General features: G+C 42.7%; 1 protein-coding gene and 1 non-coding gene across 7 annotated transcripts in view; one reads left to right on the top strand and one right to left on the bottom strand.

Annotated features, from left to right (window-relative positions):
• The window catches only part of Tent4b (terminal nucleotidyltransferase 4B), a 62,997-nt gene extending 50,573 nt beyond the window's left edge, over positions 1 to 12,424 (top strand). For 2 of the 6 annotated variants that reach the window (XM_029480474.2, XM_021169769.3), the window contains 6 exons: positions 248 to 461; positions 1,515 to 1,641; positions 1,740 to 1,843; positions 1,947 to 2,134; positions 4,624 to 4,788; positions 6,737 to 9,355. In XM_029480474.2, coding sequence (XP_029336334.1) covers positions 248 to 461; positions 1,515 to 1,641; positions 1,740 to 1,843; positions 1,947 to 2,134; positions 4,624 to 4,788; positions 6,737 to 6,913 — 975 coding nt within the window. In that variant the 3' untranslated portion in view covers positions 6,914 to 9,355. Of the gene's footprint in view, positions 1 to 247; positions 462 to 1,514; positions 1,642 to 1,739; positions 1,844 to 1,946; positions 2,135 to 4,623; positions 4,789 to 6,736; positions 9,356 to 12,198 lie in introns of those variants that run through there. The other 4 variants (XM_021169770.3, XM_085843726.1, XM_085843728.1 and 1 more) reach the window with 4 other exon arrangements.
• Positions 12,425 to 14,773: 2,349 nt separating this feature from the next.
• Positions 14,774 to 14,880, bottom strand: LOC147002364 (U6 spliceosomal RNA). Its single transcript, XR_015048753.1, has one exon. It is a non-coding gene; the product is annotated as a U6 spliceosomal RNA (small nuclear RNA).
• Between the last annotated feature and the right edge of the window lie 7,694 nt (positions 14,881 to 22,574).

The following is a 22,574-nucleotide window of genomic DNA, read 5'->3' as shown; positions in this document are numbered from 1 at the left end:
GGCAGTGGTTGCCAGTAACCAGACTGCTAAGTGAAATGAATTCCCTGATGTGGTTCACACTCAGCCTTACCTACCTGGTCTATACCCATGGCGCATTGCATGGTTTTTGTAGCATCAGCATAGCTGTCAACTGGTCCAAGATGATGATGATAGCGAGTGCTCATAGAAGTTGGGATCTCACTTATACTCCCTCCTTCATAACAGAGAAAATCCAAAATAATTTCTTCCTTTTTTTTTTCTGTTTTAGTTACATCCCAGGGAAGATGCTTGCATCCCCAATACAAACTATGGTGTTCTCTTAATAGAGTTTTTTGAATTATATGGACGGCACTTCAATTACCTAAAGACTGGCATCCGGATAAAGGATGGTGGTTCCTATGTGGCCAAAGATGAAGTACAGAAAAATATGCTTGATGGCTACCGGCCGTCAATGCTTTATATCGAAGATCCTTTACAACCAGGTACTGGGATTCGGTGACTGTAGGCTTCAGAGGGGCGTCACAGTCCACGCATGCTTTACTCTGTTGAGATGAAAATGCTTATTTCTAAGTAACACTTGTTCAGAATACTCTTATCATATGAGAGACAACACATGCTCCAGAAACCCACCGGCTGGACTTCCATGGAAGTTGGGGTAGTGGCCATTTGACCTTCAAAGCCAAGCAGAGAGGAGCTCACTGTGGGGTGGGTTTGCAGCCATCTCTCCTCCTCTGGGCTGGCATTTCCAGCTAGTTGTCAGCAGGGCTTTAGCGAGGTAAGATGGGGCTGGAGAGATGGCTCCGCGGTTAAGAGCACTGAATGCTCTTCCAGGGGTCCTGAGTTCAATTCCCAGCAACCACGTGGTGGCTCACAACCATCTGTAATGGGATCCCATGCCCTCTTCTGGTGTGTCTGAAGACAGTGGCAGTGGGCAGTGTACTCACATACATAAAATAAGTAAATCTTAAAAAAAGAAAGAAAGAAAGAAAGGAGGAAAGAAGAAAGAAAGAAAGGAGGAAAGGTGGAAGTCCTCAGACAGCAGGGAGCATGGGCAGAAAAGCTCCAGGAGACCGCTCTTCCTCGTGTTCTGACTGCTTCTTTCTTCTTGTGTGCCCTCTCCGTATGGTTCTACCTTTGGGAGTGGCTTGAGAGTGAACGGAGTGGAAGTTTCTGCCTCACTTTCACAACGTTAAATGTATTTGCTTATGATGTGGAGATGTATGTGCATAGCTAATACAGACAAAGAACAGGCAGCACCCTTCCTTCCTTCCTGTTTTCAATGTAGCTTGGCTTTATTTCGAGGAGAAAATAGCCAGCTGTTTGTTTGTATATGTGATAGGAGAATCCTTGCTGGGCTAAAGTTGTATGCAGGCAGTGGGTGGGTGTACCATAGCAAAGCACTGTGCAGGTCTTCCAAGGCTGACAGCCCACTCATGAGCAGCTATGACCCTTGTTCCTGGGCAAGGGCTCATCAGCCTTCATTCATATTAACCAGCAGCCAGGTTTACTTGTCTTCGTATCCATTTCTTTTAAAGGTAATGATGTTGGAAGGAGTTCCTATGGGGCCATGCAGGTGAAGCAGGCCTTTGATTATGCCTATGTGGTATTGAGTCATGCAGTATCGCCGATTGCAAAGTACTATCCCAACAATGAAACAGAGAGGTAAAAGTCTAGCCCAGGCCAGCCTGTGTGTTGAGAGTGGTTGGTATTTCTTATCTTCAACTTAATGTACACCTCTTTTGTTTTTTTAACCTGTGCAGCATATTAGGTAGAATAATTAGAGTGACGGATGAAGTTGCCACGTATAGAGATTGGATATCAAAACAGTGGGGCTTGCAGAATAGGCCCGAGCCGTCTTGCAACGGTAAGACCTTCTCCTTGATGGTGGACTGGGTCTTCGAGGCTTTTTCTATGTTTTGTGTATTTAATGGGAAGAAACGTTTTCCAATCTTTTGCCACTTTTTCAGGAAATGGTGTTACCTTGATAGTAGATACTCAGCAGTTAGATAAATGTAATAATAATCTGTCTGAAGAAAAGGAAGCCCTTGGAAAATGTAGAAGTAACGCCTCGGAGCCTCTTAGTAAACACTCTTCAAACTCTTCATCAGGTCCCGTGTCCTCCTCCTCTGCCACGCAGTCCAGCTCTAGTGACGTCGTAAGTATGACACATGCCGCCCCAGCCTGCTCTTTGGAGGGCCCTCAGAGGCACCAGGGAGATTTCCAATACCTTTCATTCTTTTTCCCCAACATTTTTTTTAAAGATAATTGAAAATCTAGTGAAGGTAGAACCCGTCAGTGGCTGTAGCATTCCATGCTCCATTAGCATTGACTTGCTTATTATATTCCTCACCCTCTGTCCCGCAGGCAGCTCCTCTTCCTCTTTGATCTGCTTCAAAGATGGCAGGTGACACACTTCACCCCAGCCTCCATAGCATGCATCCTGGATTTAGATAGCTTGTTTATTCTTTATTCCTCACTAAGTTTTATGACCATACTCAGGTCACTCAGGGCTCTAGTAAGAGAATGTCCTCTCATTAACCCACAGTCCCCAGTCTCGCCTCCAGAGGGCATCCTTGTCCTTGTAAAGGATTTTCTACATCACATACTGTTTTTCCATGTCGGGGTTCATAGAGCTGTGATCCCATGCTATAGAATAATATTTGTAAAGCAGCTTTTACTTTCTTTCTTTCTTTTTTTTTTTCTTTTTTGTTGTTTGTTTGTTTGTTTTTTGATTTTTTGTTTGTTTTTTTCAAGACAGGGTTTCTCTTTATAACCCTGGGTGTCCTGGAACTCACTCTGTAGACCAGGCTGACCTCGAACTCAGAAATCCGCCTTGCCTCTGCCTCCCAAGTGCTGGGATTAAAGGTGTGTGCCACCACCGCCCGGCTGCTTTCACTTTCTTAAGCTTTTTTTTTTTTTTTCTTGTTATTGAGATTCCTAATTGAATTGTTAACTGATAAAACTTGCATATCAGAAAGTTCATTTAATAAAAGTATAATTCAGGGTTCCCAGCAATGATGCCAGGCAGCTCTCAACTGCCTGTAACTCTAGGAATGTGTGTGTCTGTGTGTCTGTGTGTGTGTGTTTTCTGGAACTCACTATGTAGACTAAGCTGGCCTCAAACTCAGATTCAACTACTTCTGCCTCCTAAGTTCTAGGATTAAAGGCTCAATTTTGAGTTTCTAATGTATTCAGTATTACACAGCTACTTTCACTCTTAATTTAAGGATGTTTCCAGCTAGGCATGGTGGAACATGCCTTCAGTCCTGGCACTCGGGAAGCAGAGGGAGACAGTCCTCCACCAGGGCCATATAGAGAGATGGTGTCTCAATCCCCCTGCCTTCCCCCCAATATCCATGTTATTTAGTAGCCTCTCCCAGCTCCCCTTTCCCATAACCTTTGGTCTACTTCCTGTCTCTATTATGATGAATAACATCTCACATTAAATTTTCGTTGTAAAAAATTTGAGTCTACTTAATTAAAGTTTAAGGTAGATTTGTCTTTCCTTTGAATTTTGACTTTAATATGTGATTGCAAAATGTCCTATTAGGGTCTTGGAGGTACGAGCATGTGCCCTGGGTTTAGTCCTCTGCACTGCATAAATCAGGCTTGGTGGTGCATACCTATAATCCCAATAATAGGGAGGGTGGAAGCAGGAGACTCAGGAGCAGGAGTTAAAGACATGCTCTGTTGCATAGTGAGTTGGAGCCCAGCCTGCATTAAATGAGACTGTGTCTCAAAGAAAAAGGAGGAAAGAAAGAAACAATTTTCCACATAACAATATGATGGCATATTGTTATGGAGTCATAAATATTGATGTACTGGATCCTTGTGTCTGGGTTCTGGAGTGGTGCTTTGGAAGGTGGAATGAATGCTAAGCTAGATGTCCCTGGTAGAGACTGCCTTGAAAAGAAGACTAGCTATGCCGCTGACATGTCAGGCAGTGTACCAGCATAAAGCAGCCAAGAAAGCAGATGGAGCTTAGAACAAGCATCCCTGTCCTAGACACTCAGTTGTGCCCCTTGAACCTGCCATCTTGCATTTAGGTCCCTCCCTCTTTATGGTGATCTTCCATTGTTTATATGACTTGCTATTTTAAAAAGTTCACATCAACTGGAACTCACAACGACTGACATTCACAACTGATTTAAAAATCAGCTAGATGTGGTCAGTGATTTGGCAATAACTAGAAGCACACAGTGGAATAGATCACCTCACATGTTTGCAGAAGGGGCTGGGAAATGATTCAGTGGGGCAGAGATGCAAGCTGTGCAAGCAAGAGGACCTGAGTGTGAGCACCCTGTGTCCCCTGACCTGAGTGTGACCTGAATCCCTTTGAAACAGTCATGACTGTGTTTGCCTGCAGCTGTACTGTTGGGAGCAGAAACTCTCATTCAGTGAGGGACCCTGTCTCAGAAAATAAAGTGTAGGGGTAGAGGAAGACAAAAGCTGTTGTGTGGTCTCTGACTGCATGCTTTGGATGCGCACACACACCTTCCCTTCACACAGCATTTGAAGTAAAGCCTCTTCAGCTCCCAGATGAGTCTGTTTAGACTAGAAAGTACTTAGCCAAAATTGTTGCCCCTCTGAGTTCTGAATATGAAAATTACTAATATATTGCTTTACCCATGTGACTTGTGTTAGGATTCTGATGCAACGCCATGCAAAACCCCCAAACAGCTGCTCTGCCGTCCACCCACTGTCACCCGGGTAGGCTCACAGGATGTCTCCTTGGAAGTCTCTCAGGCAGTTGGGAAAATGCAGAGCACTCAAACCACTAACACACCCAACAACACCAACAAATCACAGGTGGGTAGAATCTGTGCTTGTTACTCTTAGCGTTCAGTTTCAGATAGTCAGAGTTCTTTTTTCGCTTCTAATTTTAAAATGTGTATTTATTAAAGCATTTATAACAAGTATGAATAGCCTATCCGTATTTACTAGAATTGATAAACTTAAAATTTCCACGGCATTTGCTGCTTCTTTCCATGTTTATAAGCTCCATCAGACCCACACATTCTCATGCCTCTACTAAACACTAATATTTCACAGGGGTAAATTTTTTCAGTACTTTCTAAAGTATTGAGAAAATACATTATTTTGTTGTACTTACTGTTGTTGGACAGATCAGATAACAGTTGCATTTTTATAGATAGAAAACCACATAAACTTATCCCATTAGAATTAAATTTCAATTCTTGTCTCATACTATTATTGGAAGAATAAATAATGAAACACAGCCTGAGAAAGCAGAAGTCATAAAGTGGCAGCATGGATAGTGCCCCGTTGACTAGCACGGGCTCAGGTGTGTTCCTTCCTGTTCTCAGCAGTGGGAAGCATGGCCTTGAACAGCCCCTCTGGCCCCTCTGTTTCACTTTCTCATCTGCTAGACAGACTTAGTTATGTACCTCCCTTTTCTATGAAATGATGACAAGAATAGTCTACCTTTTAAATTTATAATGAATGAATACTATGTTAATAATTATAGAAATGCTTAGAACAATTAGAAAATGTTTAGATGGTTAGCATATATTAAACATGATGACAAGAATAGTCTACCTTTTAAATTTATAATGAATGAATACTATGTTAATAATTATAGAAATGCTTAGAACAATTAGAAAATGTTTAGATGGTTAGCATATATTAAACATCGTATAGTTAGAATTTCTTACATGTGCACAGTTGCTACACACAAAGAACTCTCTTAGTTAAAGAATGAACTGTTTTGTCAAACCAGATGTCCTGAAGCTCTTTTTAAGATAAGGTTGTAACATAGTAACATTAGTGCTAGCCAAGCCTGTGGAGCCTTGGGGCTGAGGATGTAGCTGAGTGTAGAGCAGGCTGATGAGTGGTCTCCGTGGCTGTGCTTGAAGTGTGCTGGCATGGAATGTCTGCAGCATCCCTAGAAACAGCTAGTTCTTTGTTCTTATTTGATACTTGTTGCTGAGGACAATTACCAGGTAGCTGGGAGACAGGTTCAGTTGATTAACATCAGCTTTGACTTAAGTATTTTTAGTTGCCAAATAGTATTACTAATTTGCCATGAATAAACTAATCAGGCAAGAGAAGAAGCTTTTGATACTGATCTGTGGTAAAAATTTTCTTTCCCATCCTCAGATGCAGCAGGGACCATAGGAAAAGTCTGTCCTCTTGGAAGTTGTGATTTTACTGTATCTCTACAGTCTTAGCATGGGCACCAAATGCAGATTCAGGGAGGGGCAGGGCTAACCAGACACTGGTGCCAGTAGGAGCCACAAGAGCTGTCATTGGGAACAGGAAAGAAGCAGCCACTGCTCCTGACCTGCCTCTAACCTGCTTAGGTCTCATGACCTCCTCCGGTAGTGCTTCTTAGCATGTTGTGTGAGCAATAGGATCCTTGAGGAAGCTTTCACGTTGTACACATGCTGTCAGGAAGGGGAGCTATAGAGTTCACCCCTGTTAGTCCTCTTTTTTTCTAGCCTCTAGAACAGTCTGTGATAGCTGGGGGTGATGACACATCCCTTTAATCCTAGCACTTGGGAGGGGGAGGTAGGCAGATCTCTTGAGTGTTTGAGGCCAGCTTGAACTGCATAGGAAGGAAGGTCCAGATTGGCCAGAGTGACAGTGTGGGACTCTCAGAATGGCATGTGTGGGAGTTGGCAGTGGGGGACCATGTTAAGTGTGTGCCTGCCCCTTTCTAGTCTGGGAGCGGCCCTGCATGCGGTTTGCCAGTGGGCAGCTCTGCTCCGATTCTCACTGCTTTTTTCTTCTGCAGCATGGATCAGCAAGGCTCTTCCGTTCTTCCAGCAAAGGCTTCCAAGGTACAGCTCAAACCAGCCATGGTGCCTTGATGACAAGCAAACAGCATCAAGGCAAATCCAATACTCAGTATTACCATGGCAAAAAGAGGAGACACAAGAGGGACGCGCCCCTCTCAGAGCTTTGTAGATAGTCGGCGCTCTGCGACGGACTGTCTTCTGTGTGCAATGATCTCGTGCTCAGGACAGTTGCACAGGGACTCCTGGGACGGCAGGAGCCTCACACTGTTCAGACGTTGATTTAGCAACTGCGTTTTTTCCCAGCTCGCCACGGAATGGATCATGAAGACTGACAACTGCAAAAACAAAAAGCAAGCAAAAAAAAGGGGGAAAAGGCTGCTTATGTGATAAGTCATGTGCTACAACAGGGTCATTTTAAGATTTAAAGCTTGAATGTAAAATAAATATATTTCTCATTGGCTTTATGCAGAGTTATAGGGGCTAGTGCTCAGTGTGGGTAGCTGACGGGAAGAGAGAGCAGTGTCAAGGAGATGGGTGGGCAGGTCAGCAGGAGCATCTCATAGGAAGTCAGACTCCGAGGGAAAGGGGTTTGTGCATGTTTTTTTTTTAAAAATAATTTTGCATATATTTGCCATTTTATTGTGTGTATATATAGAAGACCATATAGGAAATTGATATTTGTAATAGTGGATTTGTTAATACTTTTTACATAACATTACTATTTGAATTGTAAACAGATTTTTTTCTCAGGATAGTTTGAAGAATAATTGAGTTGTCGTCACTCTTAACACATGCAGGGAAGTGATTGGCTCTGGTCCTGTCTGTTTTCTTCAGCATTGAAATGACTTCATAGAACCCTTGTGACCTGCTTCAAAATTCTTTCCTCTCTAAGCAAAAGGTTTATGGTGGCAAATGATGTTTATTTTATTTTGTAAAAAAGAGAAAAATGTACTATGTACTTGTGTATACACTGAACACCCTCTAGTTGTCTCTCAGAATGAACTCACCTGCTCTCCAGTGCTGTGTCTTCCTGGGCACTGGGCCTTAGCAGGGCTTGTGTGTGTTTCCTAGCAGTCTTTTCTTCCCCTCCCTCCTCTTCTTCCTCAAAGGAAACGAAAGGCCTCCCTGGGCCTGGGCTGTTCCTGTCACAGTGTGGCTGACCTCTAGCTCCACAGCCCTCGTTCGCTCGCATGCTGGTTCCTCCGACCCTGCGTTCCATGTGCTTGTGGCGTCCTCTCATTCTTTCTAGGTTCCTGCTTACTACTGTGGGAGAGAGTAACTGTAAACAGCTTTAATTAAATCATACTTATAAAAAACTATTTTCTTATACTCCACTTTATGCTTTTGGTATTGTCGATCTTTAAAAATTAAATGGTCTTTGATAATGGATCGATTTTGTATTGCCTTATTAAGACCAAATACTTCTTGTCATCCCATTCTTTATCCTCTCCTTTAATGGAATTGCTGTCTTTAATGAAAACTTTGTAAACACTGGCTTGTTTTAATCATCCTGTAACTTTGGCTGTGGTCAGCTACAAGCGCAGACGTGTAATCCTGTTACTCATCGCCAGCTGAGTCTCGACTCGGGTGGGGTACTTAACACAATGCATTGTACACGCTCCGCTTGCTCGCTTGTCAGCAGAGTGGTCTTAGAAAGCCCTCGTGTCTAGCATCAGTGTGTGTGTGGCTCTGTTCAGTACGGCCATTTCCGAGATGGGATTCTTTTATATGTGTATGTGTGAAGTACTGTTGGCATTTAGGCATTTCTTTTCTATACACTTAGGAAATACTGACGACCAATCAGACCATTAATGGACACTTAGTGCAACTTTTTATAATGAGAATAATGCTATAAAGTAAGACCAAAACCGGTGTCATTGCTGAAATTAACAATTTTCAATATGTTCATATTTTAATTTACAATGGGAAAAAAATGTGTTCCACAACTGGAAACTCACAGTACTGTGTAAACTGTGGAAGATTTTAAATGTGATGTTATTTTGACTGTTCTCAATTTTAGAGTCACATTTTATTCTGATCAGAATTTTTATCAAGATGTTGAAGTTTTGTTGTTTTGAAACTAGTTTGTCATAACATATTGTGCATAATCACAGTATTTATTTTGTAGGCTTGTGAATGTGTAGACTTATGTTTACTGCTAAGGGAACAATTATTTATAAAAAAAATAATAAATCCAGTATTAGCTGCCTATTTCAGACACTTAACACCTGCAGAGATCTGTGTTACATTTACCACACTGAAGTTTTTTTAAAGAATCACCCTCATTGTTGAAAGTAAATGTACTCTTAGGTGGGTTATTAGTGTCCAATAAGCATGTGATTATATTAAGGTGGTGGTAGCGGGAAGATAATCTTGATTCCATTGGGAATCTTAGGTTTTCGTAAATTTATTGGGAAAATAGTTTTTCCTGTACTGCTGATGTTTCTTTTTGGTAAACAGTATCTTTCTAAAAGAAAAAGCATGAAGGAGAATTGAGGTGTGTATACATTTCCCCAGATGACCAGCATTGTATTCGTGAATACTGTGTATCTGGAATGAGCAGCGCGCAAGCTGTTCATTTTTCAATCTGAAGTAAAATACTTTCAAGAACTTTAGTTTGCCTGCTCATTTGTTCTGTACATTGTGTCTTTTGTATCTGACTCCCATTTGTCTTGAATTTCAGTACTTTGGATGAAGATTTTTGTAGCTGTCTTTGGAAAGCATCTTAACCATTCTGCTTGGTCCTTTGGTACCCATGGATCTCTGGTATTCATGGGTATTCATAGAGGGGAGTTTGTTTCCAAACATTGCCTCCTTGTGGTGATGTTTATCTGGTGGTCACACTTGTGTATCTGCCCTAAGGAGCAACTAACTACTACTATGTAGCCGCAGTGCTGGGCCTGGAGAGGGAGCCACAGGAAGGAACTTCCATCTGAAAGAAAGTTTCTCTTTGCTGGAGTTACAGTGTGCCCTGGATGGTCGTCCCTACTCTTCAACTGCTTTTGTTTGAGGATTCTACACTTAGTTTTCAAGTCTATCATTCTATAGAATCTTCAACTTTTAAAATCATTTTTAGGAGATTATTTGTATATGTGAGTATCTGCATGGCTTTATGTGCACTCTATGTGCAGAAGCCCAAGAGAGACCAAAAGAACATGGAGGATGCCCTGGAGCTAGAGTGGCAGCTGTTTGTACCACCTTGTGGGTGCTAGGAGCTGAGCATGGCTTCCTTAGTAGAGCAGCCAGCACTCTTGACTGCTGTGTTAATACTGCAGCCCTAGGTTTTTGGCCTTCATGTATGCTCTCTCTGGTCTTCAGGCAGCTGACCACATTATATATTTGTCCCGTTAGGAGAACATTTTACTTTGGTTTACATTGGGAGCCTCTCTCACAGTTAGGTTGTTGAATTCATCCCAGATAATCATGGATAATGCTCATGGATCATAGGAAGGTGATGTCTCTCTGTGGGGTGGAGTTAGGGTTTGTCTACTGGGAAGATGTTAGGACAGACTGTTGTCCAGTTGGCCTCAAACTTGAGATCATCTTGCCCCAACCTCCCCAGTGCCAGCACTAACGGTGTATGTAACTGTGCCCTGCTTGAGAAGGGCGTCTGGAATGGTCTCTTGCTCCGGAATCTTCAGTCTCCTGTGTTCTTCTCATCCCCTCCTACGGCAGTGAGTATGTATGGTGTACAGTGGCCTCTAGGTTAGTGCTTGAAAGGCAAGAGAGTCAGAAAAAACAGTTGAAAATGGGCAGTGTGGGATCCTGATGCTGTGGTCTGTCCTGTGCTTGTTGAGTAACCTTCCTGATAACCAGCGATAGGCTCAAAGAATGTTCTCTGGAAGTTACCACCGTGATGAGTCCTGCGTTCTTTTTTGCAGTCCCAGAGTTTGGCTGGTGAGCAGTTAAGAACTGCTCTGTTCCCTTCATCCTATTTGCTTGAGGTTTTGTATTGCCCAGAAACAAAGAATATTCACAGAGAATTGGCTCTAATACAATTAACTTTAAGAAGTAATTGTTAAGCTATTAGATAAACCCAGTTATCACTGATAGATGCTGAAATGTTACTTGGCAATCTCCAAGCCCATGAAGCAGTTGTTGAGGCCAGCTCATCTGTGGATCTGTCTAGCCCTAGCTGTTCTGGGACTCACAGAGATCCACCTGTGCTACCATCTCTGGCTTGAAACCATCTTAATGAGAAAGCAGCACCCGCCGGAAGCAGTTAGTGAGCCAAGGCTTGTGTCAGGGTTGCTCTTTAAGCTCGGCCTGTTACAGTTTTAATTTCTATGAGGTAGCAGTTCATCTAGTGGGGTGCTGAGAAGGTGTGGGGCGCCTGGGAACAGGGCTCCTTAGGAGTATTGTCATTTTATCTCTTCGGAACCTCCAGAGTGGTTTCCTGCTACTGTATCAAATTGTCTGTAGGTAGAATAAGTGGAAAAGAGCCCTCTCAGTATTTCACATAGCTCAGACCTGGCAGCGTCTCTGTGGAAGCCTGCTTTAAGACAGTCTGGTCAATTAACTGATTGCTTAGTTCACTCTAATCGGAGGCTTGTTTTGAGTAAGTATTTGACCTCCTACTAAAGGCCCACTTGGTTTGCCCTTAATCCCTGGTCCAAAAGAGGCAACCGAGAGAGGGGCAGCAGAGGGGGCCTCGGCTGGCTGGCCTGGGAGTGTGAGGCCTAAGTATGTCCTGGACTTTGTGGGGCTGGAACAAGAAATCGTGTATTGTAGTGAATCTGATAGTTTTACATTTCAGTTGGGTTCTTTTTTTTTTCTTTCTTTTTTAAGTAGGGAAATGGGTTTATCTGTAGTCTGAGCCAGACTGACATTCCTAAATTCCTGTCCCTTGTCACTCCCCCAGCTGTGTATTCCTGCAGCGTCCCTGATGGAGAGGGCCTCTGTTACGGAGTCTGGAGGAACTTTCCATTAAAAGTGCTTTGGGGATGGTGGGGCTCATAGAGGTTGCTCCTGGGTTGGGATGGGGGCTTGGAGAAGCACTACAGCCAGTACCCATTGGGGTGTGGAGCTCGCCTCAGTACCCAGACCTGGATCGTCAGTCTCATTCTTGGACTGGAGCGCAAACTCATTTTCCTCTTTCCCTGGGTTCCATGCCATTTACAGCTGTACAGTTTAGCCTCTTAGATTTTCACTACGAAACTTGGTCTCTAGGTTTAGTCTCAAGATTCCCTGTTACATTACACTGAGGTTTCCACATCTTTTGAAAGTTCAGCAATCCTGTGACTCTCCACACTTTGCATTGCTAAGGAGCGCTGCTGCTTCCATGTGTTTCGTTAAAGGGGGGAAGGAACAGTAGCGACCAGTGCTGGTTTTGGATACAGTGGGGAGACCACTGCGATCACCACTCCTCTCTGGTAGCATATCCTATAGACTTGCTTAGAAGCCGGGCGACATCCACTGGTTTGTGTCTAACCAGCTCTCTGTTTATTTTCTTTGATAGCATTGCCTTCAGTGGTAAGCAACGCAGACGCTCATGAGGTGCTGGAGGTCTGAGCCCTCAACTCTCCAGTCTTGTCTAGTTTCCGCTGCAGAGGCACTAAAGGAATTTACCAGAAAGAGATTCGATACAAATGGTTTATGAAATCTCGACATTTCCTGAGGCCATGTGACTAGCCACCAGTGACGAAAACAGTGAATTTCACACCCGGCAGCTTTTTTTTTTTTTTTTTTTTTTTTTTTTTAGCTCACAGTGTCTTCAAAGATGTCAGTTGTTTGCCTTGAAAGTTTATAAATTGCTCTTCTATGCACACACACCCCATCCCACGGGACTCATTATTCACAGTCTGCAGTTCAATAAAGGCTTTGTGCTTTCATTTATCTTCAGAACTGTGGGTATGAGCTTTGTAAAACCGGAATAGCTACTTAAAGAAAACTTCTAAATACGGCAGCATTTAGACAGAGTGGACATTTCCTTGCTGCTGACGGCAAAACTCCTTTGTTCTTAACAAATGCTGCCAGGGGGAGACATTCCGCCACACCCAGGACAAAGCTGGAAACCTTTGGGTATTTGTAGTAGTGGCCCAGCTCTTTGGTTTGGTTGGGTTGGTTGGTTTGAGATAGGAACTCATGATGTAGCCCTAGCTGATTAAGAACCCATTTCCCAAGTACTGGGATCAAAGGCATGCCCCACCATGCCCAGTTTTATCTTGCTCCTTAAACTTAACTGCTGTAAGGAACTGCATTACTCTGCTGTAGGTTTGGTGGAGCAGTGAGGAAGAGGGCTGTGGATGGGGCTGGATGATGGACGCCTTGTCCAGCATGCTGGAGGTCCAGGGTCTGAACCTCAGTACTACTGGATGGAGGGAGGATCCGAAATGGTGGTCTGAGAGGCAGGGTTATTGACTGGTTGTAGGATTGTGCAAGGCTAGGTTGTAGCCCTTTGCCTGCGACCCCACTGAGAAAGCCAAGTTGATTGGTGTCAAGTGGCCCAGCTGTGGATAGACTGGCCAGGAGACGCCAGCTGTGCCTGCAGACTCCTGCTCACTTCTTGAGAGCTCTGGAGAAGCTGGAACGCTTTTCAGTAGTATCTGAACGAATTCTCATTAGTAAATGACAGGATGTGCTCATTATAACACAGGGTAGTTCCACCAGTCTACCTACACTGAATTTGTGCATATGTGTGCTCCCTTGTGAAGAGATCCAGGTAAATATCTAAGTCAAGTCTTGATTTTTTTTTCCCTTTGACTCTCGAGTCCTGCTTAGTCATCCTAGGGCTACGTTTTAATACTATCAGTAGCCTAAACTAATTTTTGTGCATACACCCATATCAACATGTTGGGGTGTGGGAGTGCCTCTATCACAGTTGGTCATACAGTACCGCAGCTCTCATGTGGTCTGCACATGTGTAGAGCTGGTCCTTACTGTATATTGTACTGGCCGGTGGCAGTTGCTTTGGTAAATCATTGAGGTAAATGCCCTGACACTAAGACACCAGTGGGCTTCCGTGCAGTGCCCGGAGCTCTCAGCATACCTTAAACACAGGCTTTAGAAAGTTGATAGAATGATACTCCTGAGCCAGGGTTTTTTTTTTTCAAAAAGATTTATTTATTTTATGTATATTAGTACACTGTCACTCTCTTCAGACACAACAGAAGAGGGCATTTGATCCCATTACAGATGCTTGTGAGCCACCATGTGGTTGCTGGGATTTGAACTCAAGAACAGTCAGTGCTCTTAACCACTGAGCCATCTCTCCAGCCCCTGAACCAAGTTTTCTTTTCTTTTTTTTTTTTTAATTTATTTTTTTTATTACGTATTTTCCTCAATTACATTTCCAATGCTATCCCAAAAGTCCCCCATACCCCCCCCCACTTCCCTACCCACCCATTCCCATTCTTTTGGCCCTGGCATTCCCCTGTATTGGGGCATATAAAGTTTGCAAGTCCAATGGGCCTCTCTTTCCAGTGATGGCCAACTAGGCCATCTTTCGATACATATGCAGCTAGAGAAAAGAGCTCCGGGGTACTGGTTAGTTCATCATGTTGTTCCAACTATAGGGTTGCAGATCCCTTTAGCTCCTTGGGTACTTTCTCTAGCTTCTCCATTGGGAGCCCTGTGATACATCCAATAGCTGACAGTGAGCATCTACTTCTGTGTTTGTTTGGCCCCGGCATAGTTTCACTAGAGAGAGCTATATCTGGGTCCTTTCAGCAAAATCTTGCTAGTGTATGCAATGGTGTCAGCGTTTGGAAGCTGATTATGGGATGGATCCCTGGATATGGCAGTCTCTAGATGGTCCATCCTTTCATCACAGCTCCAAACTTTGTCTCTGTAACTCCTTCCATGGGTGTTTTGTTCCCAATTCTAAGAAGGGGCACAGTGTCCACACTTTGGTCTTCATTCTTCTTGAGTTTCATGCGTTTATCAAATTGTATCTTATATCTTGGGTACCCTAAGTTTTGGGCTAATATCCACTTATCAGTGAATACATATTGTGTGAGTTCCTTTGTGATTGTGTTACCTCACTCAGGATGATGCCCTCCAGGTCCATCCATTTGGCTAGGAATTTCATAAATAAAAATATGGAACGCTTCACGAATTTGCGTGTCATCCTTGCGCAGGGGCCATGCTAATCTTCTCTGTATCGTTCCAATTTTAGTATATGTGCTGCCGAAGCGAGCACCCAAGTTTTCTAAGAAAGTAAAAATCCCTCTTTTTGACCCACAAGATGTTTCTATGTACACTAGGATGACTTTGAACTCTGGTCTTTCTGCCTTGTTTCCTCATGTCAGGATTAGAAGTGTGTACCACACCGGCTCAGAATTACTTTCTTAGCCAAAGTTGCTTTGGCAAGTTTCTTGTCTTTGTTGTTTGTTGTTGTTGTTGTAAGGCCAGGATCTTAAGTAGCCCAGACTAGCTTTAAACATGGTATATATCCAAAGATGCTCTTGTACTTTTGGTTCCCTTGGCTGCCCCTCAAATGCTGGGATCCAGACATGCACCACCACACCCCGATAACTGGTTGCTGGGCAATCAAAGCCAGGCCCTTGTGCATAGTAGGCAGACACTCCACAGCTAAGTCCCCAGCCTGTCTTTTCGTTCTTCTCCTTAAATGTCACAGTGCAGCAGAGTCATCCCGAACAGCACCCCACTCCCTTTGCCATTTTCCACTTTTAAGGAAAGGAGCCTTGCTTTGGGCAACACTGGGGAGGGGGAAAGACCAATTCTTTGATCATTTTCTACCACCTGCCTGTTAACACTCCCACCTTTTTAAGCCAGGTGCCGGTGAATTTCCGAGTTCGAGGCCAGCCTGGTCTATAGAGTGAGTTCCAGGACAGCCAGGGCTATACAGAGAAACCCTGTCTCGGAAAACCAAAACCAAAGCAAACAAACAAACAAAAAAACCAAAACCAAAAAAAAAAACACTCCACCTTTTGTTGTTTTGTAGCCTTGCCTGTCCCAGAACTCACCATGTAGACCAGGCTGGCTTTGAACTCACATTTCAGGTTTGGGGTAAGGAGGAAGGGCTCCCCACCAGAACAACTGGATCCTAGTTATTTGAAATAGACAAGGCCAGAGCTGCTGTGTGTTTTTTGAGGCTAAACTGGAGGCGGGGGGGGGGGGGGCACAAAAGCCATTTGGTGGTGAGGAATTCCACAGTCTTCTGGTGCACATCAGTGTTTGAAAACTGTTCTCCTCGGGCCACATTCTTGAGTCTTGCGGCTTGAGTCTTTGCTGGCATTCAGTAGTGAGCCAGTCTGGGTTGACCAGCTTAACTAAGAGATGCAAGATTTTTGGCTTTTAATTGGGAACATTTTGCCTTTTAAGTAAAATGTTTTAAATTCCTTGTTTGTCTCAGAAGACCATTTTAAAACCAAGGAACGGACACTCGCCAGCTACCCACAACACCCGCCACAGGATCTTAAGACTTCTGGTGAGTGGAGCACAGCTTCTGCTCCAATCCAATTGCGCGGGACCTGAGACTGCATTAGTTAGGGAAGCAGAAACCGGCCTGAGTAGGGCCACAGGCCTCATCCGGCCGGATCAGCGCCGGGGTAGCGGGAGAGCAGGGTTGCCTGACACCCGCCAGCTACCCACGACCCCCGCCGCAGGATTTTGGGACTGCTGGTGAGTGGAACACAGCTTCTGCTCCAATCTTTAAACAGTGACAACGACAACAACTAACCCCAGAGATTACCAGATGGCGAAAGGTAAACGTAATAATCTTACTAACAGAAACCAAGACCACTCACCATCATCAGAACCCAGCACCCCCACTTCGCCCAGTCCAGGGCACCCCAACACACCGGAAAAGCTAGACACGGATTTAAAAGCATATCTCCTGATGATGATAGAGGACTTCAAGAAGGACTTTAATAACACACTTAAAGAAATGCAGGAGAACACTGCTAAACAGGCAGAAGACAATAAAGAGGAAGCACAAAAATCCCTTAAAGAATTGCAGGAGAACACTGCTAAAGAGTTACAAATCCTTAAAGAAAAACAGGATAACATAATCAAACAGGTAGAAGTCCTTACAGAAAAACAGGAAAACACATCCAAACAGATGATGGAAATGAACAAAACCATACTAGACCTAAAAAGGGAAGTAGACACAATAAAGAAAACCCAAAATGAGGCAACACTGGAGATAGAAACCCTAGGAAAGAAATCTGGAACCATAGATACGAGCATCAGCAACAGAATACAAGAGATGGAAGAGAGAATCTCAGGTGCAGAAGATTCCCTGGAGAACATCGGCACAACAATCAAGGAAAATGTAAAATGCAAAAAGATCCTAACTCAAAACATCCAAGAAATACAGGACACAATGAGAAGACCAAACCTACGGATAATAGGAGTGGATGAGAATGAAGATTTTCAACTCAAAGGACCAGCAAACATCTTCAACAAAATTATAGAAGAAAACTTCCCAAATCTAAAGAAAGAGATGCCCATGAACATACAAGAAGCCTACAGAACTCCAAATAGACAGGACCCGAAAAGAAATACCTCCCGACACATTATAATCAGAACAACAAATGCTCTAAATAAAGATAGAATACTAAAAGCAGTAAGAGAAAAAGGCCAAGTAACATATAAAGGCAAGCCTATCAGAATCACACCAGATTTTTCACCAGAGACTATGAAAGCCAGAAGATCCTGGACGGATGTTATACAGACACTAAAAGAACACAAATTCCAGCCCAGGCTACTATACCCAGCCAAACTCTCAATTAACATAGATGGAGAAACCAAAGTATTCCACGACAAAACCAAATTCACACATTATCTCTCCACGAATCCAGCCCTTCAAAGGATAATAACAGAAAAAAACCAATACAAGGACAGGAACCACGCCCTAGAAACAACAAGAAGGTAATCCCTCAACAAACCTAAAAGAAGACAGCCACAAGAACAGAATGCCAACTTTAACAACAAAAATAACAGGAAACAACAATTACTTTTCCTTAATATCTCTTAATATCAATGGACTCAACTCCCCGATAAAAAGACATAGACTAACAAACTGGCTACACAAACAAGACCCAACATTTTGCTGCTTACAGGAAACTCATCTCAGAGAAAAAGATAGACACTACCTCAGAATGAAAGGCTGGAAAACAATTTTCCAAGCAAATGGTAGGAAAAAACAAGCTGGAGTAGCCATTCTAATATCTGATAAGATTGACTTCCAACCCAAAGTCATTAAAAAAGACAGGGAGGGACACTTCATACTCATCAAAGGTAAAATCCTCCAAGAGGAACTATCAATCCTGAATATCTATGCTCCAAATACAAAGGCAGCCACATTCATTAAAGAAACTTTAGTAAATCTCAAAGCACACATTGCACCTCATACAATAATAGTGGGAGACTTCAACACACCACTTTCACCAATGGACAGATCATGGAAACAGAAACTAAACAGGGACACAGTGAAACTAAGAGAAATTATGAATCAAATGGATCTGGCAGATATCTACAGAACATTCTATCCTAAAACAAAAGGATATACCTTCTTCTCAGCACCTCATGGTACCTTCTCCAAAATTGACCACATAATTGGTCACAAAGCAGGCCTCAACAGATACAAAAATATTGAAATTGTCCCATGCATCCTATCAGATCACCATGGACTAAGGCTGATCTTCAATAACAAAATAAATAATAGAAAGCCAACCTTCACGTGGAAACTGAACAACACTCTTCTCAATGATACCTTGGTCAAGGAAGGAATAAAGAAAGAAATTAAGGACTTTTTAGAGTTCAATGAAAATGAAGCCACAACATACCCAAACTTATGGGACGCAATGAAAGCATTTCTAAGAGGAAAACTCATAGCTCTGAGTGCCTCCAAAAGGAAACTAGAGAGAGCACACATTAGCAGCTTGACAACACACCTAAAAGCACTAGAACAAAAGGAAGCAAATTCACCCAAGAGGAGTAGACGGCAGGAAATAATCAAACTCAGGGGTGAAATCAACCAAGTGGAAACAAGAAAAACTATTCAAAGAATCAACCAATCAAGGAGCTGGTTCTTTGAGAAAATCAACAAGATAGATAAACCCTTAGCCAGACTCACTAGAGGGCACAGGGAAAGCATCCTAATTAACAAAATCAGAAATGAAAAAGGAGACATAACAACAGATCCTGAAGACATCCAAAACACCATCAGATCCTTCTACCAAAGGCTATACTCAACAAAACTGGAGAACCTGGATGAAATGGAGAAGTTCCTAGACAGATACCAGGTACCAAAGTTGAATCAAGATCAGGTTAATGATCTAAACAGCCCTATATCCCCCAAAGAAATAGAAGCAGTCATTAATAGTCTCCCAACTAAAAAAAGCCCAGGACCAGATGGGTTTAGTGCAGAGTTCTATCAGACCTTCAAAGAAGATCTAATCCCAGTTCTTCACAAACTATTCCACAAAATAGAAACAGAAGGTACTCTACCCAACTCATTCTATGAAGCCACAATTACTCTGATACCTAAACCACAAAAAGACCCAACAAAGATAGAAAACTTCAGACCAATATCCCTTATGAATATTGATGCAAAAATCCTCAATAAAGTTCTTGCTAACCGAATCCAAGAACACATCAAAACAATCATCCATCCTGACCAAGTAGGTTTCATCCCAGGGATGCAGGGATGGTTCAATATACGGAAATCCATCAACGTAATCCAGTATATAAACAAACTCAAAGACAAAAACCACATGGTCATCTCCTTAGATGCGGAAAAAGCATTTGACAAGATCCAACACCCATTCATGATAAAAGTCTTGGAAAGATCAGGAATTCAAGGCCCATACCTAAACATGATAAAAGCAATCTACAGCAAACCAGTAGCCAACATCAAAGTAAATGGTCAGAAGCTTGAAGCAATCCCTCTAAAATCAGGGACTAGACAAGGCTGTCCACTTTCTCCATACCTATTCAACATTGTACTTGAAGTCCTAGCCAGAGCAATTCGACAACAAAAGGAGATCAAAGGGATACAAATTGGAAAAGATGAAGTCAAAATATCACTTTTTGCAGATGATATGATAGTATATATAAGTGACCCTAAAAATTCCACCAGAGAACTCCTAAGCCTGATAAACAGCTTCGGTGAAGTAGCTGGATATAAAATTAACTCAAACAAATCAATGGCCTTTCTCTACACAAAGAATAAACAGGCTGAGAAAGAAATTAGGGAAACAACATCCTTCTCAATAGTCACAAATAATATAAAATATCTTGGCGTGACTCTAACTAAGGAAGTGAAAGATCTGTATAATAAAAACTTCAAGTCTCTGAAGAAAGAAATTATAGAAGATCTCAGAAGATGGAAAGATCTCCCATGCTCATGGATTGGCAGGATCAACATTGTAAAAATGGCTATCTTGCCAAAAGCAATCTACAGATTCAAGGCAATCCCCATCAAAATTCCAACTCAATTCTTCAACGAATTAGAAAGTGCAATCTGCAAATTCATCTGGAATAACAAAAAACCTAGGATAGCAAAAACTCTTCTCAAGGATAAAAGAACCTCTGGTGGAATCACCATGCCGGACCTAAAGCTCTACTACAGAGCAATTGTGATAAAAACTGCATGGTACTGGTATAGTGACAGACAAATAGACCAATGGAATAGAATTGAAGACCCAGAAATGAACCCACACACCTATGGTCACTTGATCTTCGACAAGGGAGCTAAAAACATCCAGTGGAAGAAAGACAGCATTTTCAACAAATGGTGCTGGCACAACTGGTTGTTAACATGTAGAAGAATGCGAATCGATCCATTCCTATCTCCTTGTACTAAGGTCAAGTCTAAGTGGATCAAGGAACTTCACATAAAACCAGAGACACTGAAACTTATAGAGGAGAAAGTGGGGAAAAGCCTTGAAGATATGGGCACAGGGGAAAAATTCCTGAATAGAACAGTAATGGCTTGTGCTGTAAGATCGAGAATTGACAAGTGGGACCTCATGAAACTACAAAGCTTCTGCAAGGCTAAAGACACCATCAATAAGACAAAAAAACCACCAACAGATTGGGAAAGGATCTTCACCTATCCTAAATCAGATAGGGGACTAATATCCAATATATATAAAGAACTCAAGAAGGTGGACTCCAGAAAGTCAAATAACCCCATTAAAAAATGGGGCTCAGAACTGAACAAAGAATTCTCACCTGAGGAATACCGAATGGCAGAGAAACACCTGAAAAAATGTTCAACATCCTTAATCATCAGGGAAATGCAAATCAAAACAACCCTGAGATTCCACCTCACACCAGTCAGAATGGCTAAGATCAAAAATTCAGGTGACAGCAGATGCTGGCGAGGATGTGGAGAAAGAGGAACACTCCTCCATTGTTGGTGGGATTGCAAGCTTGTACAACCACTCTGGAAATCAGTCTGGCAGTTCCTCAGAAAATTGGACATAGTACTACCGGAGGATCCAGCAATACCTCTCCTGGGCATATATCCAGAAGATGTCCCAACCGGTAAAAAGGACACATGCTCCACTATGTTCATAGCAGCCCTATTTATAATAGCCAGAAGCTGGAAAGAACCCAGATGTCCCTCAACAGAGGAATGGATACAGAAATTATGGTACATTTACACAATGGAGTACTACTCAGCTATTAAAAAGAATGAATTTATGAAATTCCTAGCCAAATGGATGGACCTGGAGGGCATCATCTTGAGTGAAGTAACACAATCACAAAAGAACTCACACAATATGTATTCATTGATAAGTGGATATTAGCCCAAAACTTAGGATACCCAAGATATAAGATACAATTTGATAAACGCATGAAACTCAAGAAGAATGAAGACCAAAGTGTGGACACTGTGCACCTTCTTAGAATTGGGAACAAAACACCCAGGGAAGGAGTTACAGAGACAAAGTTCGTAGCTGTGATGAAAGGATGGACCATTTAGAGACTGCCGTATCCAGGGATCCATCCCATAATCAGCTTCTAAACGCTGACACCATTGCATACACTAGCAAGATTTTGCTGAAAGGACCCAAATATAGCTGTCTCTTGTGAGACGATGCCGGGGCCTAGCAAACACAGGAGTGGATGTTCACAGTCAGCTATTGGATGTATCACAGGGCTCCCAATGGAGAAGCTAGAGAAAGTACTCAAGGAGCTAAAGGGATCTGCAACCCTATTGTTGGAACAACATGATGTACTAACCAGAACCCCGGAGCTCTTGTCTCTAGCGGCATATGTATGGAAAGATGGCCTAGTCGGCCATCACTGGAAAGAGAGGCCCATTGGACTTGCAAACTTTATATGCCCCAATATAGGGGAATGCCAGGGCCAAAAGAATGGGAATGGGTGGGTAGGGAAGTGGGGGGCGCTATGGGGGACTTTTGGGATAGCATTGGAAATGTAATTGAGGAAAATATGTAATAAAAATATTAAAAATCAAAAAAAAAAAAAAAACCAAGGAGCTAGGGATCTGAAATAACCCGCCTGGGTAAAACACACACTCTGTGTGTGTGTGTGTGTCTGTGTGTGTGTGTGTGTCTGTGTGTGTGTGTCTGTGTCTGTGTGTCTGTGTCTGTGTGTCTGTGTGTGTATCTGTGTGTGTCTGTGTGTGTCTATGTGTGTGTGTGTGTGTCTGTGTGACTGTGCGACTTAATTTCATTTTACATTGTGTGTACATTGAAAGCCTGTAACATTGAAAGCATTTAACACCTTTTTGAAGTTGTGAAATTCAGAGGAACTGCCCAAAGGATGGATACAAGTAGGTGGTGCCTTTTCTTTCTTTTGTTTCTTTTTAAAAATAAAGGATGTATTTTAGTTTTTCTGTGTGAGCTTTGGCTGGTTCCTGTATTTACTGTGCTCATGCAATGCTCACCG

The sequence above is a fragment of the Mus caroli genome, unplaced genomic scaffold (assembly GCF_978045245.1).
Source record: "Mus caroli unplaced genomic scaffold, Mus_caroli_1 scaffold_10, whole genome shotgun sequence".
In the NCBI taxonomy this organism is placed as follows: domain Eukaryota; kingdom Metazoa; phylum Chordata; class Mammalia; order Rodentia; family Muridae; genus Mus; species Mus caroli.
The sequence above is the reverse complement of the archived record's forward strand: the minus strand, read 5'-3'. Positions and strand labels throughout refer to the sequence as shown.